Genomic DNA, 27,031 nt, shown 5'->3' on the forward strand with positions numbered 1-27,031 from the left:
AGTGCTTCTTTACTGGTCTTTCGGGGCGCCTCGGGGTTCGGACGCCGAGGACACCGGCTGCCACAGGCAGGAAGAAAGGCCTGCGTGGAGTTGGTGCCCAAACCGACTGATCCCGGCTCCCCCCCGCAACAAAATCCTACGCGGCCTTTTTCCGCAGGGTGTGTGTGTTGCTCCGCGCAGGGAGCCCAGAGAGGCCTCCCAGCCCCTCAGTGCGATCGCGAGAACGAACAGAAGGCCGGGGCCGGGCGCCTGGGCTCCGGGGAAGGCGAGTGCAGAGGGCTGGGGGCTTGCAGGGGGCCGGCAGGCGCGGGAGCGCTTGGAGCCTGCTCCAGCTCTCACCCTGAGGCCGGCGGGCGAGCGAATTAACAGAATTCCCGGTATAAACTTTTAAAAATAATATCAGTTTTATTAAATATTCGAGAACGGACCCAGAGGTTGGATTTATACAGGAGGGTAACACGAAGGGATTTATTTATTTATTTATTTTCTCCTACTGGCTAAACAAACGTCATTCACTTTTTTTCTCTCTTTTTGTAATTTTCCCTCTTTTTTTTCCTTTTTTGAAATTGGATAGGAACACTGACGGTGCTAAACATAAATATAAATACAGAGACCACAAATACAGCTAAAAATCTTCACACAGAAACGGTCACAGTTTGTAAAATGCCATAATGACCCCCAGGATTCTTTAAATACAATTTGCCTGGACTGGGCATTTGCTGGGGCAGAAGGGCTAGGCAGGGACTGCGGGGAGGCCCTGGGGGTTGGTGTGGGGCCAAGGCGCGCCCTCCTTGGGCCTCCGGCGCTCCCCGGCTGCCAGGCCGAGCCCTGAGGCCCTGGAGCAGAGGCCCCAGGCCCAGGAGCCGGCTCTCTGCACGGGGGGCGGGGGTGGGGGCGTCGAGGGAGTAGGGGAGCCAAGTCCTCACTTGGAGGGCAATCTGTAGAGTCTGAGTTCAGGGTCCGAGCCCCCAAGGCCTGGACGGGGAAAAGGGCCTGTAGACAAGCCGAGAACGAGCTAGCAAGGGAGCGAGGAGGAGGAGGCGCGTGGTGAAAGAGAGTTGTGCGGTGAGGGAGGGGGTCCAGAGCTGACTTTCAGGTCCACGTTTGACTCCCTAATTTTGTTTTAGGGAATCAAAACACATCAATTGTGCCAGTGATAAATACAGAGTGTGTGATTAGGGGAGAGTTGGTGGCGAGCGAGGGAGAAAGGGAGAGAGGGGTGGCAGGGACAGTCCTGGTCACTCTTTCTGCTTCTCCTCTTCTGTCTCTTCCCGCTTTTCCTCTTTTCCGCCCAGGCTGTCGGCGGTGGCCCCTCCGCCGCCCCCCGAGAGAGTGGATGTGAGATTAGATTCTTTTTTCCACTTCATCCGGCGGTTCTGGAACCAGATTTTGATCTGTCGCTCGGTCAGGCAAAGCGCGTTGGCGATCTCGATGCGCCGGCGCCGCGTTAGGTAGCGATTGAAGTGAAATTCCTTCTCCAGTTCCAGGGTCTGGTACCGCGAGTAGATCTGGCGGCCGCGCCTCCGGTCCGCTCCGTAGCCGACCCCTAAAGATCCGGGCACAAAACACACTAAAAGCAATCAGCAAAGCGTCCTCTGCAGACTGTTTCGCCTAGCAAAGTCCTGACCCTCCCAACCTAGCCAGCAGCTCACAGCCTCCTTAGGGCTCTAGCCTTCTCCCTTTTGCCTTGCCCCACCCCCACTGGGGGTACAGCGAGGACCCCAACTTCAGACCTCCTATAAGCTGGGAACTGTGTGTCCCAAAGAAAGGTGTGTGGTGGGGGGGGGGCGGGGGGGCGGGGCAAAAGGCAAACAGAAAGCTGCAAGTCTAAAAGCAGATTTTTGAAAAATCCCAGATAATGGGGATGAGGGCCCCCTTTCTCAAGGACTGGGCTTCCCCATCTCCCCAAGCATCCTAGTTCCTTGGAAACTTCTCCCCACTTATCTGCCTCTCCTCTCCCCCTCCCTTCTCCTCAGACTGACTCCACTTTGGGGGGCTCCCCTATCTTCTGCTCCCTCCCCTCATCCCCTGCCCTGTTCCTGCCCCCTCAGCTCGCCTTGGAGCCCTCCAATCCGTCAGGGGCCAAGGGGGCCAGGCCCCTGCAAGCGAGCGAGAGGCGAGCTGAGGGGGCAGAAGAGGGGGCCCTGTCTCGGCGAGGAGACGAGCGTGATTGTTTTTATGGGGCCATAAAAAACTCTCTCCGCCCGTTCTTCTAGGGAAGCCGGTCATAAAGCCAGTTCAGTTTATTTAATTTATATCTCGGAGCTGTAAAACTCACCACTGTGCGAATTCATTCGCTGCATCCAGGGGTAAATCTGGATACTGGCTTTCTGGTCCTGGGGCGCAGTCCTGCCCTGCTCAGAACTAAAATCCTGAGCGATTGAGGTCTGTGTGTTATGTCCTAAGGTGTTTTGTCTGCAGTTTGAGAGCATGTCTTTCTCCTGGTAAAAGGAATTAGATCCATAGTCATACGGCCCCCGGCTGGAACTGAACACGACATTCTCCTGTGGTGAATAAAAGGGAGTCGAGTAGATCCGGTTCTGGGCAACGGCCGCTCCATAGGTCGAGAAATGCCTCACTGGATCATAGGCGGTGGAATTGAGGGCGACGTTGGGGAGGACGTCCTGGCCCCCGGCGAGGTGGCAGGATAAGGAAGGGTTAGTGAAGTAGGAATTCATCCCTTTGCCTTTACCTGGTCGGGCTATGATTTCTTTAATATTTATTTCTGTCTCCAGTTTGTACTCGGAACTAGATGGTTATAGGGACGGCTCCAATCCAGGACAGACAAAATGACAAAGTCAGCTGACCCCCTCCCAGCCAATCGCAAGCCAGATGTCAGGAAGGGGGAAAAAAATCGCTTCTGCTTCTGTTGATTCCCTAGTTGAGACTAAGTGTGTGCTTTGAAAGTAAGACTTGGATTTCTTTTAAAATATATATATATATGTAAGGGAATTGGTTTGGTGGTGAAGGAGGGGTGCATGTCCCTGAGCAGGGCCTTGGGACTCAGGGAAGGAGAGCTGTACTACCAGGAAATCTCTCAGCCCCAGCTAACTTTGCTGTGCTGTGGCCAGAGCCAGGGCTAGAGAAACCCCTGTATTTTCAATCTGGTTTCATGTTTTATATCTGCCCCCTTCTAAAATTACATCCTGATTTCTCCAAGGGAGGAACTCCCTCCCAGCACAGGAGGGGGGTCCCTAGAAATCCTGCAGGAAATCCTGTTTTGACACTCCATGGAGTGAGTCCCATCACTAAACTAGTATTTTTTTCACCAATAATTAAAAAAAATCAAAAGTAGAAAGAAATTTCATAAAACCTGTTCCCCTGAGTAAGTAGAGTGTGGCTGAGAGTCTTGAATGTAGTAGGGATGTGGGGAACAACTAGGTCTAAAGGGGCAAGACTTCAGGGTACAGTGGCAGAGCTGGAGTGGGCAAATGGGCCACGCATCTGCTCTCCTTTGCCTCCTGGCTCCCTTCTGCCTCCTCCTCAGGACCCCTCTTTTGGGAAAACTCTTCCAGCATTTTTGCCTAAAAGGGAAAATGTATAAAAATGCAATAGAAAAAGGAGAAAAAGAAGTAAAATGTAGGGAGGTGGCACCGGAGGGGGAGAGACAGAGAGAAAGAGAGAGAGAGGAAGAACGAAAACTCTGAGAATCTTTCTAGAGACATCAACTCCTGTTTATGTTGGTGAGAATTTATGATTTGGAGCCAGTGAGGGCCGGTGGGGTAATTCACATAGGATCCAGCCAGAAAGAGAAGGCTGGTGGGGCTCTGATGGACAGTTAGCTTCCTGCAGGCTGAAGCCCCTGCCTTGGTCAGAAGCCCCCCTGCCCCCTCCAGACTCAGGGCACCGCCAGTGGAGGCGCCCCTGGACCTGAGCTATGAGGCTTGGAGACTTCAGAAAGGGGTTCTAAGGAGCTCTCACCCAAGTGCCAGTCACCCGTGGTGGGGATGGGCCTCTCAGCAGCCTCAACGCCCATTTTATTCCCCCATCTTGGGGCTAAAAAAAGGGAAGAGACGGTTACGAAAAGGCAGCTGAATCCGAGGCTTGTGAGGGAGCCGCAGTAGGCGAACTGAAACAGCGGAAAGTGTGCAGATGGGGGTTTTCTCCTGATTAGTCCAAACTTAATTTGATATCGTGATATAGGCTGAAAATGCCTTGAGTTGACAAAGAAGGGTGGTGGGGAGTGTGCGGGGAGCAGAGAAAGCTCATATTTCCCCCCCACCATTTTTGGGTGGGTTGGGGGGGAAAGCTGCCTATAACAAGAACCCGGATGTCTCCGGATTTTATGATCTTTTCCTTCTGTGTAACAAAGCGGAGTAATCAATGGGTAGCAATAAAGCCATAAACGGGACTATGCTGAGAAAAAACTCGTTTATTCATCTTCTGTAACGTTAAGGTTTCCCTGGAGTGTTGCTAGGGGGGAAAAATAAAGTTTCGAACCCAAAAGCAGACAGTGTGCAGGAGCTGGTGGAGACAACATGTTAGTTAATATATGAACCTCGTTAGGGGGTTCTTCCTGCCAGACAATTTGTGTTGGTTTTAGAAAATACAGCCCCAATCCTCCAGAAAGGACAGAAATTTGTCGGTATTTGGAAGGGAAGGGGAAAGACTCCTATAATTATAAAGGTTCCTCCTTCTAGACCACACTTTCTTCTCCCCAAGGAAATGAAGGGGAAAGGGTAGAGGAGGATTTTTAAATTAAGAAAAAAAATTTTAGATGAGTTATCTCATTTTTGGAGTGACTTGGCAGGTACACAAACACAGACACCAATGTGAGTTGCTTTTTGCCCTAGAATCCAGCTGTCCTCGAATTCATGGCATGCCTGAGCAGAGGTTTCCAACAGCTGGCTGAGGCTTCAGGCCCCCTGGAGGGCAAGAGGTGGGGGAGAGACAACAAGGCAGGAGTACTCTGGGGACTGAGCTAGGGAACAAGTCAGTGCACCCCTGGACACAAGTAGCCTCTCTCAGAGTTCCCAGCCTCCTTTCTGCCCTAAGGGTAGTGGTGTAACAAGTAGAAGAGGCCGGAAGAGAGAGTAACTCTGTCCCCCCCTCCAATTTCAGAGAGAGATTGCTAGAGGGATAAATCATGTCAGTGATATTTCCTTCAAGATATTAAATTGTTGCAATGTACAACAAATTGAATGATGGAAGATAGGATGTCTTAATGAGGTTTCACTTTCAATGAGTGTTGATTTTCTATGTATTTAAAAATCTCTTTTATGTCTGGGTGGGGGAGGGAAGGACCTTGGAAGAAAGAAGGGGCTTCTGGGGCAGCATGGACTACAGCCCCCAGCAAGGATGCCTAGGTTTCCTTGAGCCCCTCCTCAACCATGTCTGGAGAGGAAAGGGGCCCCAAAGTTGGGGAGATTCTCTATTGGGGCCTAAAGTCGGTGGGCTCAGGGAGGTTGGCGACCTGAGAAGCAGAATGTGAGCCTCAGCCCCAGAAAGTTAAGTGTTTTATGACGTCCCTAAACAGAGGGCAGAGACTGAAAGGTCTCGCCGATTTATAATGAACAGAAACCAGCTGCTGGGTGAAAAAGGCAGAAATGCTGGAAGGGGGAGAGAAGGGGAAACAGAAATACAAATAAATTCCTCCACTGCTTAAAGACCTTTGGCAAAATTAATTTTCAACACACCCCCCCCCCAATTACCTTTCATTCCTGAGGAAAGAAGAAGCCCTCTTCTTTCTCTTAGATCTTTAATTATGCAGCTGAAATTTGCTGAAAGCATTCGCTCCAAGGGGGGAGAGCAGGTCAGATGAGCCCGATCTTCCCTACCTTGGATTATATTTTCTTTTTCCCATTTCATGTTAATTTTATTTTTTTGGCAAAGGAATGGCTGTCTATAGGGGGAAAGCTGGGACTTAGATTTTTCTAAATATATTTATATTTTCCTATTAAATTTGTCTGAAAACAATTATGGAAACTCATCAGCAGAAGCAAGAACAGATGTTTTATTAAAACTGCAGTTGTGCTCTGTAAATATGCACAAGTCTTGGGAAGGAGGGGAGAGAACTTGTTCTTTGTTTCTATAAAACGAGCCTAGAGAAATCAGAGAACACTACCCCCCAACCCCATCAGGCTTGCAGGTCTCCTTGCTGCTGCTCTGGCCCCTTAGCCTCCCAAATCAGGCATTCGGAAGGGGCTTGGTGTCAAGAGCAGATTTTCACTTTCAGAGAAGCTTTAATTAGTGGATTCAAAAACAGAATTCAAAAAACACAGAAAAAGAATACAAGGGAAAAGTTGCCACTTGCTTCTCCAGTCCTCTCCAATGCAAAACACATGCTTTTGATAGCGCTAATTATAGGAGAGAAATTTACTGCCTGCGCCTTGGACCTGAGTGGGGTGCAGTCACTGGCCTGGAGTCCCCAAGGATAAGGATGGCATTGCAGCCTGGGCACTTGGGGGTTTCCCTAGGCAAGTTAAATGCTACCACTCCAGCCTTACTCCCCTTTAGGCCAGGGAAAGGCTGGGGGCCTGTGAACTCTGAACTGGGGAAAGGGTGGGTGGGACTGGACCCAGCCTGAAGAAGTTCGTGGGCAGGCCTCACCTTGCTGGCCTTTGCTTTCCACTCAGCTCTGGGAAATGTATTAATTTCCTGGGGAGGGATATTTGAAGTGAGAGGGATGAGATCTGGAATTTTTATTTGGGGACAATATTTTCCAGAGGTCCTCCTTAGTTGTGTTCTCCCTGTCTCCTCTCTCTCCCCAGATCCCCTAACTCTGCGCGGATGTTTGTAACTCACCAACCCTCGCACACAGATACACATACTCCATTCCTGACTGCCGCGCCGCAACTACAGCTCGGTGCCTCCGGAGGCTGCTCGGGGACCCAAGCACTGGAGCCTCAGGACTCAGTGCTCAGCCTCAGCGCCTGGCCTGGGTGCTCAGCTGCCTGGACGCGACCGCAGCTGCCCGACCCTGCCCCCACCACCCCCAAGTCTCACTTTTCTGAGCAAGAGAAGAACGGTTGCCCCGCTGGCCCCTTTTGTGCCACTGGGCGAGGGCTAAAATCCCTCTTACGGAGAAAGCCGAGTTTCAGTAATTGCTCAGCTCCCCTCATAATCACACTATTTGGTTAAGGCTTTGCTGTTCTGGAGCGACTGCTCAGTTGGCCCGATTGGTCTATGATTAGACTTTTTTATTTAGAAATTAAAAAATAAATTCTACTCCAAATGCCTGGTGTTTTGTGTATAAATAAGCTCCTTTGATCTCCATGGAACTCCTAGTCAAAGGATCAGATCGCAAAGAGCCTCCTGGTCTGCCAGAGAACCTGAATGCAGGGAATGCTGTTTGGGAACACCAAAGCATGGCTCACCTAAGGGGCTTCCAGTTTCCCATAGATATGATGGGGGAAGCTGTCTGAGCACATACCTGCCCCCCCTACACACACCGCATTCCAAAAAGGTACACTCCTCCTTTCAAAGTTTAGGCATGGAGAGAAGTGAAATTTGACACACCTAACACAGAAATGGATATCATTTGGGGGTGCTAATATTTTGGGGACAGGGCCCGGGCTGACCAGTTGAAGGGAGCTGGGGATCAGCAGGGAGGGGGAAAGGAGGAAGAGGGCAGATTGGGCATGTTAAGCTGCTGAGAACTGCCCCCAAACACCTCCAAGGCCTGCGCTGGTGATTCCTCTTTTGAGCTAAGAGGTTGAGAGGCTACCCGAGCTGCTTTTGCTTTATTACAATTAAACGGAGAAGAAAGGTATATGGAGGAGCTCTGCTAACTCATGTCACATTTCCTCTCCTCCCTCTCTCTTTCCAGATTTCTGCCTGACCTTTCCTTACCAGCACTTCACTTATTGCTGCTACCATCAGCAGATACAAACTCTCACATTGGCGTTTGTTTGGCTTCTCAATTCACTTCTCTGACTTAAGGTTAAAACGTAAAATAGGTCCCAAACATCTCTACCCCATCACGCTCAGCCCTGAGCCCCCTTCCAGCTCCATCTGGAAAAAATCATTTCTGGCTTTTTGGGGGCTGGTGCCCAAGCCTCCCACCTCTATTCCAAGCAGCTGAGTATTAGCTGAGGAGGGGGCTTGGGGAGAGCCTGGGGACACAGCTCTCTGTGATCTGGGAATGGGGAGAGAGCTTAGATGCCTAGGGACACTTGAGGGGGGCAAAGCAAGTGGCCCTGCCTGGCCCAGGAGAAAAATTAAAATGCAGAATATCCAGAATATTTTCAGTCCCCAGAATAGGGCCTCAAGAGGATGTCACATGAGGAAGAAGCCGCAATAGGGGGTGTGCTGCTCTGCGCTGGGTCAAAGGATCCCCAGCCTCCTGGCTTCTTCTATACCCCTCCACATGAAGCACTGCTTGGACCCATTTGAGAGGTTCATGAGAATTATAAAATTCAAGAACTCGGTATTATGACATCACAGTGAGTTGTCATATAGAAATTGTAAATGTCCTACCAGTTATACATGGCAGGAGTTTTGTGTGTGGGTTCCTGCCCTCCTTTCACGTTTTTTCCTTTCCCCCTCTTTCTCCCCCTGGTCTAACCTCTCCTGCTTGAAAATAAAATGTTGTTATGTTCTGGAACAATACGCCAACAATAAAACAGCATCCTCATTTCCCTATAAATAATTTTATCATTTATTGTTTGCAGATCTGAAAGAACCATTTAATCTGTGCTGGCAAAAAGAGAGAGAGAGAGACTGGGAGGGGAAAATTAATTTCAGAAATGAGAATATTACTTACTTCAATGATACTCTTTTAAATTTAATAGCTAGGAGCAAAATTAAAGGCCAAAAGCCAACTATCTGACTCTACACCTGGCAGGATTGGAGACATATAGGATCTTTAGCAAAGGGGCAATTTAATTTTGTAGGATTTGCTTAAATTCACTGCAATTTTGGGGGGCTGAGGAGAGGGAGTGTGGGAGGAGAATGACATGCTATATCTAGCTTTATGAATCCACCAACATTACCCTGATTTAAAACCCAACAACCTGTGTCTCAGGGAAACTCCTGCAGAAAGGAGTGGGGTAGTGGGGGACTGGGTTGATGGGGGTGGGCTCAACTTTCTCAATGAGTGTGGCCCCCTTAACCAAGTGGTCACCAGGGGAAGGAAGAAAAGCCTAGGCAAGGGAAGGGCTGCTCAGAAGTCTCTCCACCACAGGGACACCCAGAGGTTTATGGTGTCCCCATAATTCCCCTGACCCTATAAACAGCTGCCCTGTTTTAAGACTATTTCTGCTTCCTCCCCTCCGAAAGGGAGAATGCAGGAGCTTGTGAGGGCAGGAGGGGGTTGCTGGAAAGGGGAGGGAGTCCGGGGATAGCACAGCACTTTGTTCTCCTGGGCGAGTTCGCTGGTTTGGCGGGTTTCTGACGCAGGGTGGCAGCAGACAAAACAAGTAAACAACTCACAGACACAATAAACAGGAGCGGCTGCGGCGCCGTGGCAGAGGCCATGGGCTGGGCGAGGGGCACAATCCTGGGGTAATGTCACCCCAGTGCCTGGGGTGACCAAGGCCCAGAAAGCCTAAGGCTGCCCTCCTTGAAGGGCGGGAGGAAGGTGGAAGAAAGCTGCACACCTCTTGGTGCAGCCTGTCTGGACAAGAGTCTTGGGAGGAACCCGATCACCTAGAGAGAGTAGCGGAAAACCCCTCCAGCCCCGCTCTGGTCCCTGCTTTCTTTTATGGGGTTTTCCACTGACATTGATATTTCCCCTCTGCTCTGTCTTTTTGTGTCTCTGGAAGGGAAAAAGGCTGGGAAAGGAGGCCCATCAATTCTCAGCCTTGGTAGCCCATACTCAGTGCTCCAGGCCACAGGCGGCGGGTCCAGCGTCCTCTCCCGTGCTGCCCGGACCAGCCGTCTCCCTGACCAGGTCTTGTCCTGGCTCAGATAGCGACGAGGATTAAAACGCAGTTCATCCAGTAACCAGATCTGGGTATTTGGGGGACCTTAGAGAACTCCCAATCTGCCACCACGGATGCAGGCAAATCGGGCTGGGGCGGGGTGAGCGGCCGGCTGGGGCAAGCAAGGGGAGAAACAGATATTCACTGCATCCCTACCCCTTTTGGCTTGCCTTTTCCACAAGCTTCTCCAAGCACCCTGGCCAGCAGCTGCCCCAGATCACTGTCCAGAGGCCACCTTATTAACCACTCTGATCCCTTCATCGCTCCAGTGAGGCTTCCAGCGCCAGGGCCCTGACTACTCAGAACTGCTTGCAGCCCCACCATGCCCGTGAAAAGAATCCCGCAGAACTCAATTTCAAGACAACTGGTCTCCCTTGTAAAATAATTTCTGAGTTGGGAGAGTTTGCCAGGAGGTATGGAGAGAAAGCAGAAGGGATTTAGTATTTCCCCAGTCCAGCTGCTTGAGCAACAAAAGCAATAAGGTCTGAGAAAGCCTTTATGGCATCCATTGGTTACTGGAACCCGCATACTCTGATTCCAGTGAGCACATATTTCCAGCAGAGCATGCACAGAGGGCCTGCTCAGTGCACCCGGTGCCTCCATGAGCCCACTCTCATCTAGTGAGGACTAACAAAATTTTGCATGCACATAAAATGGTGTTTGAGCGAATATAGGCATGGTAATATACAATTAACCACCAAGGAAATATGAGTCTGTATATATTCATGCATAAGCCTGAGTCTGTACATTTAAGCCTGTATATAATAAATATATAACACTCCCAAGCCTGGTTTCAGAACATAGCCAACCCAACAAGGTCGCCTTCTCCAAACAAGGTCGCATTCTGTCGGGATCACAACTGTCAGACCAGGGAGAGAAAGGGTTTGCTCTGCCCAATTCTCCTTAGCTAGGAACCAGCACATGAAATACAGCGGATGGCAGGGCTGACAAAGCCCCTTATAAGGGGGGCAGGCAAGCCTAAGGGTGCCCAAAGAGTGGGCTCAGAGGGGGAGGCTCCAAGGAATGTTGCCAGGCCCTGACCCACAGATTCAGTGTCTCTGTCCCGGGTGTGCAGAGTCCTTGAGCCAGATTCTATTCTCAGCCACCCTGGCTATTATTAGATAATCACAGAAGGGCTCTCCTGCAGGAAGGACCACGTCAGCAGGGAATGTGGCCTGCAAGGAGGCTGAGAGTTGCCACTGGTGGGTCCTCTTGTGCTTCTGTTTGAATGCCAGAGAGGGAGAGAAAGAAGGAGAAGGGAAAGAAAATCGAAAGTAACTGGGAAGCAGAGAGGTGGTGTTGGAGTCCACTGGGGTCCAGTTTATCCCCTGGCCAGAGTGGAAAATGAAAACAGAGCGCCGGTCGCTGCTGCTATGCCTTCTCTGCTTGCCTCTGTCTTGTAAGGATGGATCTAGGGGTGAAGGGCATAGGATGGGGGTGGGGGAGCTGCAGGGCTGTAGCCAGGAAGGGACAGAAAATCAATTAAAATATTATATAAAGACACCTCAGGATGGTGCTGTTAAGCGGCCAACCTCGAACTCTAGCACCTCCAAATCTCGCTGTGGGTACACTCAGTGAGGTCGTTCTAGGATCAAGAGAAATACCTCAGCCTCGCCCAGGCCCGCCCCTCGGGTGGGAGGGGGCCCTTCTAATATTCTAGGTGAATCTCCACTGGCCTGAATGGCCTTCTCTGGAAAAGGTTTTCTTTCGGGGACGGACAAAGGACACTTGTGTTCCCCCCCATCAGCGGCCATCCACAGGGGCGGGGGCGGACAAAATGTAGGCGAAAGAGAGAAATAGAGGCCTCACCGGTCGGCGATTCCCACATTACTCCAGGAGAAAGGCTCCCTTTTTCGGGCCTCTCGGGCCCCTCCTGTGTCCCACCGCACTCCCTTTGCCCTTTTCAGGTCCCACAGACTCCGGGTTCCGGCCTGCCGCAGGCTGGATCCGCGGGGCATCAGCCACTGGGCTGTGCCTGAGCGGCGGGAGAGCGCGCGGCAGCCTGAGCAGGCGGCGGGCTGGGCCCATTTGGGGAGAGCCAAGCGCTTTTCTCGATCGTAAACAAGGAACGCGAAATTAGCCCCTCGTCAGACGCCTCTGCCGACACACAAGTCCTACTGGGGGTGGGGGGGTGGGGGAGGGGGAGAGAAAATGCCATTTCTTCCCGCGGGAGAATACCTCAGAGGCCTTTATGATGGCCGCGAAAGGGGAATTTTGCGGGGGCAGAAAAGGAAGGGAAGGGGGTTGTGGGGGGAGGGGAGATAAAATTCACCGTCAGCTCTGGCCCAAATGGTTTGATCTGAATGCAAACTGTATTTTTAAAAATTTGATAAAAACAGGTTTCTTCCCCCATCCCCGCCCCCCCACAGGCGACGGGTCAGGGTTTAAACAGGAAATCGTGGAGCGATCCCTTCCCCCACTGGGACTTGGCGCAGAATCCCAGTCGCGCCTCTGGGAGAGGGTGGGGGTAGAGGGGGTGTCTTGGCTTAGATTGAAGGTAAGTCTGGCCCCCAGGTTCTCTCGGACCTCGTCTGGAATATGTTCCCCCACGCCTCCGGGTGTGTCTGCCTGGGTGTGTAGGCGTTTGCGTGTGCGTCGCCGTTTATAAACAGAAATTCACACTTATGGGGCCGCCTCGGAGCCTCGGACCCAGGGCGGGGTCATATATCAAACTGCAACACATTCAGGGCCACGTACATTTGGAAGAAATTAAGCCACTGTGTTATGAAACCATATGCGTCGGGTTAAGACTATACAACAGGCCATTAGCACCAATTATTAGAGAGATCCCGAGTGCCCAGGACCCTCCCGCCGCCTCAGGCTGACGCCTCTACCCCATAAGCCAGCAGCCCCCGGAATCCTCACTGCCTCCGCAGCACCTAGGAGACTCTGCCAGGAGGACTGGGCCTGTCCCCGCCCAGCCTAGGGCCTTCCCCATTTCCACCTCCCCCCCGAGGCGAGGCAGGTCCTAGCCCAGAGCAGCCATGCGTGGCGAGCGGGCATCCCGGTCCAGTGGGCATCCCGGCTGGGATGGCCGCGGTTGGGGGTGAGGGGCGCCGGACCCGGGAAGGGAAAGCCGGTAGGCCTCTTTTCTCTGAGCACAAGATGGCTTTTGAGTACAGCATCCCCCACCCCCACCCTACAACCTCCACCCTCCACCCAACGCAGGGCACCTCCCACCCTTCCATCCGCCCGAGTGGGGGCGGGAGCAGGGGGTGGGCAGACGCTCTCCTCTCGGCTGACGCGCACCAGCCACCAGCCTCCCCCCTAATTGCCAATTAACAGGCCCCGCCGGCCGCCTAGCTGCGCCCGCTTCCTGCTCGGCGGCCCGGCCCTGGGCCCACACTGCGCATGTGTGAGCTCTAGCAGTCGCGCTCTCTGGGAGGGAGGGGGCTGCCAGACAGGGAGGGGAAGCTGGAAAGTTTGTTTGGGGGTTGGAGGGCTAACTTTGCTTAGGGGACAATGGGCACAGCCTCTAAGTTCTCTCTCCTGCCTGGAGCTTGAGCTTCCAGTTCCGCTCCGACCCAGTTCCATTAGCCAAGAGACCGAAGATCTATAATAAGCAGGTACTGACACAGTGGGCAGCAGAGAGCTGGCGCCCTAGACCGCCGGCTTGAGCCCCACAGGTGCTGTTCCCTTGCCTCCCCACCCCCAACTTGGCACACAGTGACATCAGGACAACACAATCGCCCCACTACCAGTTACCGGTATTCCAGTTTAACTCCGTTTCTCTCCCCCCGCCAATTTTCCTCCCCATAATTAACTACGCGCCCACCCTCTCGCCAGCCCCCTCTTCTCCCTAACCAAGACAAGCCGCTGCTGTCCTTATCTTGAAACCGCCATCCAGCTACGGACCATTAGTTACATATTTGAACCAATAAGGAAACACTTACCGAGCGCTGCTGTCACTCTCCCTCTCTCCCTCTCTGCCTCTCTCTCTCCCACTCTGTCTTTCTCGTCTTCCCTCATTCTGTGCCGCTGCCGAGCCTGTCTCAGCTCCACACACACACATATACTTTATATAAATTCAAAAATAAAAATAATTATAATCATCCAAAAGCCAAACAAAATTAAGGAGAGTTGCAAGAAGGGGGCAGGAGGAAGAGCCTGGGAGAGAGGAGGGGCGGAGGCATCTGCAGCTCCCTAGCTCAACTCCTGCTCCTGCATTCCTCCTGCCCCTTGGGGGCCAGAGGGTCGGGAAGGAAGAGAGAGATGCCCTCAACTTCTGTCTCTCCCCTCCCATCCCCACCCTCCCCAGCTGCCCCCAGCTTCGGCAACTCCACCTGGGAGGAAAAAAAATTAAATGGGGGAAAAATAATTATTAATCAGATTAATTTTTAAAAAATACTGCTAATGAAGGGAGCGCCCAGGGCAGGTTTCCCTGGCAATGGTTAGGCTCTTACAGGGAGGACTGTTCTGCGGAGCGCTCGGAACGGACAAACCACAATAAAAAGTTCACGTTCATGGATGGAATCCACATGACTTCTTGTGGCCAATCCAACTTGTGAGTCGATCGTAAACTTTTATTACTCAGCTGTAAATTTTCTGCAAACAACCGGGAATGCGATGCATTTGTGTAGCGTGTGCAAATGGGCGCCGCGGTCGCCATGTTTACCCAATTCTCTCATAGAGGGAGCATCCCCGGACCCCCACCCCACCCCTACCCCCACCCACCGCCCACTCCCCACGGGCCAGGCTGCTGCAGGCGAGCGCAGAAAGAGCTGAGGGCGGACGCCCAGGCGAAAGAAAGCTTCAAGCACTGAGGGTCGGTTGCCTCTCCTGGCTTGCCGAGTTTTAAATATTGTCCTTAATAAATGGGGGCATTAAGGTTGGATCAGGGGGAATTCAAAGCTTTGCAAAGATTTGTGGCCTTGAGGCAGTGATGGCTGGTGAATTGCAGGGATTGAAAGGGTGCCTCCCTACCCCTACCTTTTTTTTTTTTTTTTGTAAGAGAACAACATCCCCTCTATGCCATACCCCTGAAAGCTCCTACTCCACCCTAGACAGGAACAGTAGTCGAAGACCACTGGCAGCCACCCAACCAAACCTGACCTGGAGTGGTCTGAAGAACCTAGGGGACTAGACCTACCCTGGGCAATCCTGCAGTGCAGAAGGAGAGGTGAGAATTCGGGTCAACTTCTAGGACCCTCAAAACGACCCACATCCCCGGGGTCTCTTTCTTAGAGAGAATGACATTTTCCCCCAAGACCATCCCTAGTTTCCCTTCCCAGTTCAAATGGTGGCTTATTTGAAATCTTTTTACAATTAAAAATAAAATTAAAGCCCAAGATCTTGGTCTCTACTTCCTTTTTGCGGGGAGGGGTGCAAGGCAGTAAGCCTTTTGGATCGTGTCAGATTGCCCATACCCACCTGCCTTTCTCAGAAAAATTTCCTGATTCAATGTCTGGGCAGCTGGGATGTACTACCGAGGCCTGAAAAAATAACCTTTTACTGCCCTGAATTCCACCTTCTGTGCTAAAATTTCGAGCAGCCTGTTTTTCCAGACCCCTAATTTTGAAGGTGAGTCCAGAATAAATTCCCCCATAGAGACTATTTGCCGGGGGAGAGGTTGCAGGCAGGTCACTCTCCCCACGGGCTCGAGATTTGAAGGCCGGCAGCTCTCCACTTGGTCCCGCATCAAGCTGGCATGGGAATCTCAATGGCTGGGTGCCTCAACCCTGACCAAGAGGGGATACCTCATGCCTTCCCCAGACTTCCTCCATAGTAAGCAAAGCAGTTCCCTAGGCCGGATGCAGGGACCTCGTTTCTTTTCACAAACCCACCCATAAATTTTATAACAGGTAGTTAAAAATTACGACAAGGAAGCGCTGGCCCAGCTTTTCACAATGGGCAGCGGGGAGAATGGGACGGCGCTGCGGGCAGCTCACCGGAAATTTTACTTCTAGACTGTGGCACAACCTGTCCTGAATTCTCCCTAATTGGGACGGGGTAACTTTCCCAGCCAGCAGGCAGTCATTAGGGCTTCTTATCTGGGGAAGATAAGACTGGGGAGACCAAACCACTCGCCTATCCAAGGGTCCCTCAAGGAGCCCTTCAGGACGCTCACTACCTCTCTCACCCACCCCCAGATCTCTTGCAGGTCCGCACCTTCCTTGGCTGATGCAATGAGGGAGTGGGGAGAAAAAAAAATTTAATCCAGAGAAACGAATTTGCCCCCCAACTTAATAGCTGCATTATTCCAGCTCTACGGTTGAGATTAGAATAATAAATTCAAGGAGCAATGAGCGAGATGCTTCAACTCAGCATTTTGAAAGATACTATTTTTCACAAATCACAAATGGCTTTCGGAAGCCACTTTGATTGGCTAATAAAAAAGTAAAGAATGGGAGAGAAAGTCCTATCTGCAGCAGCCGAATAGTCCCCATTCCGGTAATGGGACGGCGGGAGCATTTGGGAGGACGCGATTCTAAAGAGAGCGCATCCCGCTCACAATTACGTTCCCCCATAAAACGGGTTTTAACCTCCATTTCTTTCCAAACGAGAAAACAGAGGCGGTGGGCAGGAGGGGTGGGGGAGCGGGTACTGCATGAGGGGGTGGCTGGGGCTCCCTCGGCTTAGCCCTCTCCATGCCTGGCATCTCGAGTAAAGCCGGGCGCCAGACGCACCCCGCCCTCCGACGCGCCGGGCTTGGGGCCACGGACATTGCTGAACAGGACAAGGGATAAATGGGACATTTGGTGTGGGGAAAAGGCGGCGAGGCCCTTCGGAGCCATTTAATGCTGGGTTCATTCCGCTAGGCTACTGGGCCAGATATTTTTATTAATAGCAATCATAATTCCACGTTTAAAAACGAAACGGGACCTCAGCCATCCCTCGGAGTATGGAGGACACGCCTGTGGGAAGGCCTGAGGTCTGAGCGAAATGGCCTCTTTTCTGGCCTCCCTGGTGGGTAGCCGGTGTCTCCCACTGAGAACAGGTTACCTGGCTGGTGCCGCTGCTCACAGCAGGGACCCCAGGTTAGAGCAGATTTCCCGGAGCTCATGCTCAAAGCTGCCCCAGCTGCCTGCAGCCTGTGCTTCCAATTCACAGCCTTTCTCGGGCTGCAGGAGTCCCCCTGTGAAGGAAGCCCGACTCAATTCTCTACTCAGGCCCGATTTTCAGGCCCGGTTTGCGTGGGGACCAGTGACTGGGACCTGGGTGAAATTCCACAAAACAAGAGTTGGCCTGGGCCTAGGTCTGGGAAAATCATTGACCAGGAGCTAGACAGATGAGGGGTGGGGAGGACAGAGAGAGAGAGAGAGAGAGAGAGAGAGAGAGAGAGAGAGAGAGAGAAGAGGAGAGGAGAGGAGAGGAGAAGAGAAGAGAAGAGAAGAGAAGAGAAGAGAAGAGAAGAGAAGAGAAAAAGAAAGAAAGAAAATCTGGCCTCAAAAATATTTCAGCCTTCGGGGGTCTGGTTTTTAAGACCAGAAGATCCCTCCCCTCCCTTTTCCCCTCTCCTGACTGAGTCAGAAGACTTGTATCTCTGGAATTTGGGATTATTTGACCAGAATCTTATTGGCATAAACAGAATTTTTAAGTCCAGGACTCTCCAGAGAGAAGTGAGAGACCCTTCTACCCCCTGGGTCCCTGAGCCTTCAATTCTTCATTTTGGGGAATGAAGATACCAATAAAGACGCCCTCTTACCCCACTGTGACTGGGGTGGCAGGCTGTCCACTCAGCAGGCCCATCCTCCAGGCCAATGGCCCACACTATGAGGGCTGGGTAAGCTGACCAATTGCCAAGGTGAAGTGGGGAGTGGACTTTAAACCGTCTGAACAGAAGTTGGAGTGGACGCAAGCGGGCTGAATGACAGTGATGACAATCTTCCTGTGCAGAGGATTGAATCTGAATTTCAGGATGTGGGCTCAGGCTGGTTGCCTACGAGCTCACTTACTTTCCCCTTCCTTTCTCCTCTCCTTCAGGCTTAAGCTTCCTCACCCTCCATTCTTAGCATCCCCCATCTTCAGGCAAGCCCTGCAGACAGGCCAGCCAGTTGCCTTGAGCCTCACACATCCCCACCCGGTTCATTATTCTAGTGCTGGGTGCTGGGTGCTAAGGTCTGGCCACAAGGGGCATGTGGAGATCAGAAGGAATCCCACTATCTCATCCTCAGCCCCAGACCCTGGAAGAAAAAGTCATAGTTGCATAGGGCAGATTCTTTGTCTGGGCCCAGCCCAAGGCTGAGGAGGAGGAGGGTGGATGAGTGAGGAAATCTTTCTTCCCATTGGGATCCTGGCATCTGGAAACCCACTTTGTTTGGAGCCAAGATTCCCCCAAGGGCATACCTATAGACTCCTTACTCTCTCAACCAATGGACTGCTCCTTTTCTTCCTCCTCTCAACCCCTCACCCCTTTCACCTGCCCTCCCAGGCCAGCATGCTTTCTCAATTCCCAGGCTTCTCTCCACGTGAGTTTCTGAACCCCAAAGCCAGAGCAATGAAGCAGACCTTTTCCAGAGAGTTGGACAGGGGGATAAGGAGAGAGAAGGTAGAGAATAGGGAAGAGCTGTGGAGAAAAAGCAAGTCATTCCAGCTTCTATTATTTTTCTTCTTCTTTTTATTATTATGACTCACGTATACAATACAAAGTACTTGGACCAGGAACAGGGCTGTCGGGACACAAAATCTACATTCATAGCTGGACATAAAGACAAATGACAAAAAATTATTATTATAGATATATTTTTAACATTTTTTTCTTTCGAGCACATTGCATAAACAGAGAATTCAAGACAGAGTTAACTATACATTCAGTGCAATTTAGTTCTACTCTACTGGGGTTAGAAGCACAATAAAAGCGCACAGGACCGGCGGGCTAGGCAGTCTCAGTTGTTGGGTTTTCTTAGTGAAATAAGCAGCAACAAACGACAACAAAACCGCATTACAAATACTCTCAAAGCAGGATTTCTTTCTATAGGTAGTGATAAAATATGCTGGAGGTTTCTTTCTTTCTTTTTTTTTTTTGATTTTTATTTTTTTCTCTTTTTTTCTCCTATAGCAGGATTTTAAAATTTTTCTCTTTTTCTTTTTCAAGATTATTGCAGGTTCCCTTTAGGTAGTATGTTAAAGATTTATTATTATTATTTTCATGATTATGGTGATTTCTGAGCACTAACACTAATGCAGCTCAGAGGAAGGCGGGCCCAACAGAATAGAAATCAAACAGCGAAGGAGAGGAAGGCATGGGCCCGAGTGACCATGGGATGGTTAGGTAGGATTTTAGAGGCGACTGCAGGCTCCTAACTACCCTTCTGGAAATGGGGGGAGGGGAGAGACCCACATCTCCTTCAGGTTTCCATCAGGTTCCTAGAGAAAGTCAAGGGGGTTTTTCTAAGCAGGGAGCCCTGGGGAGGGGGAGGGGGAGGGGGAGGGCGAGGGCGAGGGGATATTCCTTGCTTTTTTCCTTATTTCTTTACATTTGTCTTCCTTTCCTTTCTTCATTTTTTTCTGTCCTTTCCTTTTTAGAAAAAGTACATCTAGTACACTAGCCTTAGCATAAAAGCAAAACCACAAGTCCTTTTCTGCATTTCGAGGGGGCTCCCCTCTAAAATAAATACCAGAGAAGCAGGGAGGTGGGAGCGTGGCGAGAGACAGACCGAGGAGCACGGAGGCCAGGTCTCAGACCTTAAAATCCAGGAAGGACTCAGAAGGGTGGGGGCAGGGACAAGTGTGTGTGGGGCAAGGAGTGAGACAGAGAGTCCGAACTTTTCACTGTGTCTCCGTCTCCCCCCTCCAGCCCCCAAACAAATAAAGAGTGGGGGAAGTCCAAAGGTAATAAAACCAGAGCTGCAAGTATCTGACAGGTAGTTAGAGTTGTGAGTGTCATTCTATTCTCTATAAAAGCAAATGACAGTCGTAAACTTCTCAATTTATCCGCTACCATAAAACGAAACTTCAAGGGAGTTGCTAAAGGGGGGGGGTCTTTCTTTTTTGCTTAGTCCTTGTTTTCTTCCTTTTCCTCCTCTTCTTTCTCCTCTTCCTCATTTCCTTCTTCCTCCACCTTCTCCTCATCTCGGGCTCCCGGCAGTTTATCCTTGTTGTTCTCCTTTTTCCACTTCATCCTTCGGTTCTGGAACCAGATCTTCACTTGTCTCTCGGTCAGTCCCAGGGCATGAGAGACTTCAATCCGACGTTTTCGTGTCAAATAAGGATTAAAGAGAAACTCCTTTTCTAGTTCCAAGGTCTGATACCGGCTGTAAGTTTGCCGTCCACTGCGCCTCCCCGGAGCTGGACAGAAGAAAACCCCAGTCTGGTTACATTTGGATGGGGGCTTGGTTTTCCTTTGCCACTCTTCCTACTCTAAACTCCCCTCTCTGATCTCCTCAGTTCCCCTCCCCTCTATGGAAAAGGCTAGAGCAGAAGGCAGACAAGGGCAGAAAAGTTGGGGGATTGTTTTTGTTTGGCTTCACCTTGGGAGGTGGGGTGGGGGTGGGGGCTAGGGTCTGTTTGGAAACTGGGGCCTTTCAGGGGCTGGGGAGCCCTGTAGAATCCCCCCCACCAGGCCTGTAATCCTAGGAACTGGCCTTTGCAGCTTTGTTTACAAGTGCAGCAGGGCATTTAGTGAGCGAGGCTGGGGACAGACTGTTTCCAAAAGAAAGGAAAAAAAGCTGGGGGTAAAGAAGAGGGGCTCTGCCCACTGCCCTCTCCTTGTCTCTCTCTGCCTAATGCTTTTCCAATAAGAAAAATAATTGATCTGCTGGAATGTATCACTGCTCCGCCTGATTGCTAACTGGAGACCAGCAAATAAATCATGGGCCATCCCCGCCGGAACTTGTCGCTTTATCGCTTCCCCCTGTACTTCGAAATTGGGCCATGAGGGGCCACCCTTGGAGGGGCTCATGACCTAAGCTACTCTGCAGGTCTCAGGGAGACCCCACAAGTCCTTGATTGGGGGAGCGGCTAGGGTCTTCTGGACCTCAGGAACCCCTAATCTCTATGGCCTCTCTCCTTTTGAGCACTCTTTTTTCCCCCTCCTCTCAGGCTCCCCCGTCTTCTCCCAACTGGGGGAAGTATAAAAAAGTTGGGGTAGTGGCCCTCAGGCTGGTTCTCTGAGAGGAGGTTATGGGTGCCCTAGAGAGCCAGAGAGCCTGTCCTTAGAGTCTCACCACACTCTGGCTAGGGCAGAGCAACAGGGGTCTGTCTCCCTTTGCCCCAAGACAGCCTGGCCAGTGTCCTGGACTCCAGGCTCCCTGCTTCTGGAGAAACTGGTTTGTTCCAAAGGCTGACAGTCTCAGGGTACTCAGGGTACCATTCCCAGCCACCTCCCCAACTTTGACTTTAGAGATGGGGAGTGGGAGAGTCAGAGAGAGACAGACAGACAGAGATGGAGAAAACGATTTTTAACCCTTTGCGGCCACACACCAGCTTTCTCTCACCTTCACCCCAATCCCCTAAATGTTCTAGGCACCCCCTCCCTGCCCCGCCCCAGCGGAGCCTTCCCAACTTCGAGAAAACCACCCAGGCACAGGCACGGGGGTGGGGCAGGAGAGACCCCAAAGCCAAGAGAAAAAGCGAGGGCAGACAAAAAGGAGGCGAGGGAGGGGGGGAAACCCTGGAGCGCGGGAGACCAAGGGGGAAAGAGAAAAGGCTTCTCACCGTGGGGTCTCATCCATGGAAACATGAGGCTGGGAGACGAGTTTTGATTTAAGTGGCCTTGTCCTTCGCTACTGTTAGTGTTGGCGGAGGATTTACAGTCGGGATATTGCACCACGCTCGCCTCTTGCTGAGCCCCATAAAGGGACTGTCTGGGGAGCGCCTCGTAGCCATAGAATTTGGAGGCGTCTCCGTGGCAGCTAAGCGAGCACGGGTTCTGCTGGTAGCCTGAGTTGGAGATGCCGGAGGTGCCGTGGTGGAAGAAGTCTTGGACGTGGTGCGAAGCGTGCTGGAAGCCGGGCGCCGAGCCGCCGGGCCCGTACACCAGCGCATGGCTCCTGCCCACGCTCTGAGGGAACCGGCAGTCGTAATAGGCCGGTTCCAGGGACTCGCCGCCTTTGTATTTGGAGAACAGGGGGTTGACGAAGTAGGAGCTCATGCTGGGTACATGAAAACCCGCGGCCCCCTCCCCTCTGGCTCACGAGTACCCCGCCCGGTACCCCCGAAACTCCCCTCCCCCCGGGACCGAACCCCAGGCCAGCTGGCTCCCCGGGACTGGGCTGGGCTGGTGGGCTGGGGGCTGGGCAGGTTGGGGGGCGCCTCGGTGCTGAGCTCGGCCGGATCAGCAGAGCTCCCGGGGCTGGGGCGCGGGCGGCGGCGGCGGGCGGCGAGCGGGCGGCGGCGGCGCTCCTCACTGTCGGTAGGTAGAGCTCGCGCTCTCTCACTTAGCTCTTTCCTTTAACAGCCCAGGCGAATTCCTCAGACTCCCGGCGGTGGCGGCGCTTACACGCGATTCGCGTTCATCAATCCACGACATGAAGACAGGCGAGAGAGAGAGAGAGAGAGAGAGAGAGAGAGAGATGGCGGGGGTTGAGGGGTACAGGGCTGGGGGGACCTGGAGGAAGGGGAGGGGAGGAGAGGGGGAGGGATGGGGGTGTGTGGTGTGTGTAGGGGGGTGGTGAGCCAGCCCCAGCTAATGGCTGGGGCCAGTTTTCCAGGGTACGAATTTAGATGTGAAGGTGCCTCTCGCCCCCAGCCTCGCTTCTCTTTTCCTTCTTCTGAGAGAGAGAGATACCTGAGCCAGCAGGTCAACCCAGGTTACCTCAACAGGTATAAGACCTCCAAGGAGATGAATACCTGCAAGCCAGAACAGGGCCCCTAACCCAAAAGATGGGCTTCCTAGGGGGTCCCTAAGTCTGGAGACTTTGAGGAGGAACAAGCACACCATACCCCCAAATACTTCAGGCATCAGACCCTCCATCCCCTGGCCCCTCCCCAGGGTCCGAAGCTGTTCTGTCTCCTTCCTTAGATCCAGGAGACTCTCTTGCTACCTGCTATGGGTAGAGGAGAGGGTCAGAGGAGGTGGGGCTGGGGAAAACTCCATATACCCAGTCAGGGCCACACTGCCCCTTCAGACACCAGCCCCTGCATGGAGCAGGAAACCCAGGCAATGGCCACAAGCTTGGCTAGGGGCTCTGAGAGCAAAGCTGCTTATGGAGACTAAAAGGAAAGGGCAGCTGTGTGTCCCTGGTTTCTAGCTGGGCTGATTCAGGACATTTCTTCTTAGGAGACTATTTGCATCTGAGTTGGAGGGGACTGGAGCAGGCCTCTTACTTGTCCCCACATACCCCCATGCCATAGGAAATGCCAGCTCAGCCTGGTGGGGCCCCTGGCTTCACTGCAGCTCCCTCTTCCCCAGGCAGGCTGCCCAGGCCAGGATGTGGATGGGAACTATCAACAACAGACACTCTTTAAATATTTATCCACACTTTCTCTGGAGGGTTCCCCCATCCCCAAGACTGAATACATTCAAGTTAATTCTAATGGATTAAAGAACCTTAGTCCATCAGCACCCTTCTCTGGCCATAAGTGTGTACAGTGATTTGGGCTTAACACAGACAGAGAGAAAAAGGGAGAAGGTGAGAATACATGCATGCTGTGTGCATATGAATGAAAAAGATGAGTAAGAATTATTTTTCCAGTCCTCTCCCTCACCAGGGTGTGAGGCTGTTACACCCAGGAAATCCTAGAGCACACTCAGGACACACACACACTGTACGTGCTACTTTTCACCCTGAGACACATCAAGTCCATGCTCAGTGTAAACTAGCACACACATGCCTGGAAGCATCCCTGCCACCTCACAGACACTGTACGCACATGTGCACACCCAGGCACACATGCACACATGCCTGACAAACACAGATGCATATTATGAAAGCAAAATGCTACCTGTTTTTCTTCCACATCCTGGGGGTTTCAGGGTTGGATGAGGAAGGAGGTGGTTAGGCAACCAGACCTTTTCCTTCCCCATCCGGAGCCCAGCTCTGGAGATGGAAGAAGGAATGGCGGTTCAGGGCAGGATGGTTTAGAGAGAATGAACACCTCCTCCCACCCAACCCAGTCCCCCTATTATCTAAGTAATTGCTGGGGAAATGGCCACTCTCTGTCAAATTCCCAAAGGAGATTCACTGGTGCAGGCAGCAAGAGCTCCCTCCAGGATCCCCTGCATTTGGGGAATCCCACCCCCATCTCAGGAGCTGCCCAAACTCTTAGACACCCAGAACTCTGGCATTGGAGCAGCACGAGGGAAGGGTCAGAAGAGGGCTGTGCCAGGGCTGCAGGCCTCCCTAGGGTCCAGAACAGTGGGGGTCAGGACAGGGCGTCTCTACCCGTACCACAGCTCGCTTCAGCCTTGGCTCCAGCCCTGCCTTTTCTGAGCCTGCTCTTCGGGTGCTGCGATGAACAGAGTGGACTCTGGGCTCCCAGCATCTGGGTCACTGGAGACTGTCATAAATACTTTCTCTTCCCAGCCTGGAAAAAGGAGGCCCAGAGGGCTGGATCCGCTCTGGGGCCTGCGCCTTATCATTTAGGGGGTGGGGTGGGGGGATATTTCGACATTTTATGGTCCAGCGAAAACCCTGCCAGAGAGCTATTCTTCCGGGCCTTTGTGTCTTGGAATGCGACTGTCCCGAGTGTGCCGCCACCGCCGCCTGCCCGGAGAGCCCACCAGTCCCGCAACCCCTGGCCGGACTTGGTTTCCCCTTTTGGGGGTCCCTCACCGTTCTTTCATTTGTTTGTTTGCTTTCTTTTACACGTTATCTGGTTTATTTCGCTCCCCGAGCCTGGAAATAAAGGAACCGAAAGCAGCCATCCTCGCCGAGGCCGTCTCTGTCCCTCTCCCCGAGGCCTGCACCGCCCTCATAGGTACCACGGATTTATGTTCGTTTGTCCGGGTCATTCTGCCTTTTTGTGTTAATTACGCGCTGCCTGCTTTGCACTTATCTCCTCCACAAAGCGATTATTTTTAATGCCTGCCCTCCTGAGCCTTCCGAGCCCGCTGCCAGATCGAGGGCCCATCTCCCGCTGCCACTCGCGAATTATTTACACCTCGCAGGTGAGAGGATTGATTTGCTCAGAGCCAGTGGGGCCGGGCCGGCCGAGGCGCGGGGCCTTCTCGCAGCGGCTGCGGGCCGGGCCTCAAATGTCAGTGCGGCCAGGGCGGCCCGGGGCACCGCCGCCTCTAACATTGAGCAACAGCGCCACCTCGCGTCCATTTGGTCCAATGCAGTCCGGCTGGGAAAAAGCTAACAAGAGGTCCCAGGCTTGCCCCAAAGGTGGGAAGTGGGAGGAAGGAACCTCCAGATGGGTGCTCAAGAGAGAGATTCCCCGGAAGGGAGTTGCCCCAGGACTGCTGTTCTTTTGTTTTCTAAGTTCTTGAAATAAAACCTTGTGAAAGGTTCCACACTGTTTTCTCTTTTTGTTACCCTCCCTTCTCCAATTAAGAGACTCTAAGCAAAGCAACTGCCGCGATCTCCCCCCATTCAGGCGCATTTCTGGGCTTGGAACATCTCCGCGAACGCGGATGCACGCTCCGAGGCTCCCACGACGGCTTGCCCGCAGCGCGCACCCTAAAGTCCTCCCTCCTCTTACCCTGATGCTGGCACCTCACCGACTATTCCGCCGCCGCCTGCAGGACTTTGGGGTGGGACTCGGACTTCTCCAGGCTGTTTGACCCCTGGTTTGTAGCCCATCCCTCTCGCGCGCGCGCTCTCCACCTCTCCCTCTCAGCCAGTGAGGTCCTGTTCTCCGTGGGCCATAGACAAAACATTCCTATAATCCGATTTCAAAGGAAAGTGTCCACCTTATTTAAACCATAAAACAATTAAGCCCAGACGTCTAGCCAGCTCCGCGCTGCTGTTTTGTTCGGCCCCATTCAGAACCCAGAACAGGGAGACAAACAGCGCCATAAAAGTGGCATTTCGGGGCTGCGGAAATGTACCTATCCGCTGCCTTCCCAAGTGGAACAATCTTTAGGGTTTTGTGATTCTGACAAAGGAGCAGAGGAGAGGTGGGAGGGGAAGATTAGGGGAAGAGGGCGTTTGCTAGCCCCTCTCTACCCCCAGCTTTCATTTCTTTCCCCAGATGCGTGTTGTGTTGTTAATTCGTAAATGATAGCGAATAAAAAATGATTCCAATCCTGACCTGCAGGCTGGGCTGGGATTGAACAGTGGGCCGGGCCGGGTGGGCCTGTTCTGCATCCCATGCTTTCCTCAGGGTCCTCCAAGCCCGCGGCCCTCCTTCCTGCCCGCAGTAAGGCCGCTCAGGCCGGCTGCAGGAAGCAGGCCGCGCTGATGGACGCTGAGGGGAGGCGACAGGGCCTGGGAGCAGGGGCGGGGTGGAAGCCCGGAAACGCCGCTCTCGGTCTGGGAGAGAAGCCCGCATCCCAGCGCTCCCGACCAGGGGAGAGAGGGGTGTCTTGGCCTCCACTGGGTGGGGAACAGGAGTCAGAGTTCCAGAACAGCAAAATGGCCAAAGAGAGGTGTGAGGAAGGAGAAAAACTATAGGCAAAACACCTTTCAAATGGACCAAGAAAACAATGCTTCTGGAATTGGGGAGGCGGTCTCCTAAGCTCGAAAGAGGAGCTGGTGCTTCAGCGACTGCGAAGTCCCTTGTTGCGACTTGATTGCCCCCCAGTATTATCGAAACAAAATTTTCACCCCTTCCTACCCTCCTCCAGCCACCGACATTGGAGTTTTAATAGAAGGAGAGAGTAGGAGATTCAAATGATGGGGAAGGGGCTGGTCCCTACAAGTGTCTCACCATCCTGTAAGGTGATGCTACGGGGAGCAGCACATGGGCTGGGGTCTCTATTTTTTTCACGGAGTATTCCCCCAAATATTCAGAGCGACACCCTGCACCTTTGGCAGAATGGGCAGCTTGAGATATTAAAGGACTATATTTCAAGCAGTCTGATTTTAACAGTTTCCAGATTGGGGGATTTCCGAGAAAGGGGGCGCTGGGCCGAGGCATACCCGGCAGCTTGTGTCTGCTTCTAATTAGCAGATTAAAACTGCTGGTTCTAGGAAGGCGCTCTGGGGTGCAGTACAGCCGATCAGCCCCACCGGACTGTTACACACACATCCCCACATCTTTGCGCTTGGGGTCCCACGGCCACCAGGGAGCACCCCACTCCTGGCTAATCTCTGGCCAGCTTCCTTGGGCCTTGGGCACACCATCCCCCAGAAACGCTGCAGCTGCACAGCGTGACCCAGTCACCCCCAGACAAACATTCA

At 52.5% G+C, this 27,031-nt stretch overlaps 4 protein-coding genes across 9 annotated transcripts in view; 1 reads left to right on the forward strand and 3 right to left on the reverse strand.

Annotated features, from left to right (window-relative positions):
- The window catches only part of HOXC4 (homeobox C4), a 39,588-nt gene extending 24,772 nt beyond the window's left edge, over nucleotides 1-14,816 (reverse strand). The window contains exons 1-2 of one of the 3 annotated variants that reach the window (XM_063593470.1): nucleotides 14,267-14,816; nucleotides 13,757-13,878 (exon numbers count right to left, since the gene is read on the reverse strand). The gene's annotated coding sequence lies outside the window, so the exon portion shown is untranslated. Of the gene's footprint in view, nucleotides 1-11,672; nucleotides 12,096-13,756 lie in introns of those variants that run through there. The other 2 variants (XM_057299449.2, XM_063593471.1) reach the window with 2 other exon arrangements.
- On the reverse strand, nucleotides 381-26,080 carry HOXC6 (homeobox C6). 3 transcript variants are annotated; one of them, XM_063593473.1, is made up of 3 exons: nucleotides 25,941-26,080; nucleotides 2,279-2,441; nucleotides 381-1,546 (listed from the first exon to the last, which is right to left on the reverse strand). In XM_063593473.1, the coding sequence occupies exons 2-3, from the start codon at nucleotides 2,430-2,432 to the stop codon at nucleotides 1,239-1,241; spliced, it is 462 nt and encodes a 153-aa protein (XP_063449543.1). In that variant the 5' UTR covers nucleotides 2,433-2,441; nucleotides 25,941-26,080; the 3' UTR covers nucleotides 381-1,238. The 3 variants fall into 3 exon arrangements, with proteins under 3 accessions (XP_063449543.1, XP_003831042.1, XP_063449542.1); XM_003830994.6 differs by lacking the exon at nucleotides 25,941-26,080 and having other exon boundaries at nucleotides 2,279-11,614; XM_063593472.1 differs by lacking the exon at nucleotides 25,941-26,080 and having other exon boundaries at nucleotides 381-1,570; nucleotides 2,279-5,639.
- On the reverse strand, nucleotides 18,403-25,529 carry HOXC8 (homeobox C8). 2 transcript variants are annotated; one of them, XM_063593474.1, is made up of 4 exons: nucleotides 25,389-25,529; nucleotides 23,688-23,782; nucleotides 21,459-22,237; nucleotides 18,403-20,090 (listed from the first exon to the last, which is right to left on the reverse strand). In XM_063593474.1, exons 3-4 carry the CDS (start codon nucleotides 21,892-21,894, stop codon nucleotides 19,798-19,800), a joined length of 729 nt encoding a protein of 242 aa, XP_063449544.1. In that variant the 5' UTR covers nucleotides 21,895-22,237; nucleotides 23,688-23,782; nucleotides 25,389-25,529; the 3' UTR covers nucleotides 18,403-19,797. The 2 variants fall into 2 exon arrangements, with proteins under 2 accessions (XP_063449544.1, XP_003831041.1); XM_003830993.6 differs by lacking the exon at nucleotides 25,389-25,529 and adding an exon at nucleotides 24,134-24,264.
- LOC134728480 (uncharacterized) lies at nucleotides 23,725-25,938 on the forward strand. Its single transcript, XM_063593469.1, has 2 exons — nucleotides 23,725-24,662; nucleotides 25,284-25,938. Exons 1-2 carry the CDS (start codon nucleotides 23,725-23,727, stop codon nucleotides 25,468-25,470), a joined length of 1,125 nt encoding a protein of 374 aa, XP_063449539.1. The 3' UTR covers nucleotides 25,471-25,938.
- Nucleotides 26,081-27,031: the final 951 nt, after the last annotated feature.

Source organism: Pan paniscus, chromosome 10, assembly GCF_029289425.2.
Source record: "Pan paniscus chromosome 10, NHGRI_mPanPan1-v2.0_pri, whole genome shotgun sequence".
NCBI classification, from domain to species: domain Eukaryota; kingdom Metazoa; phylum Chordata; class Mammalia; order Primates; family Hominidae; genus Pan; species Pan paniscus.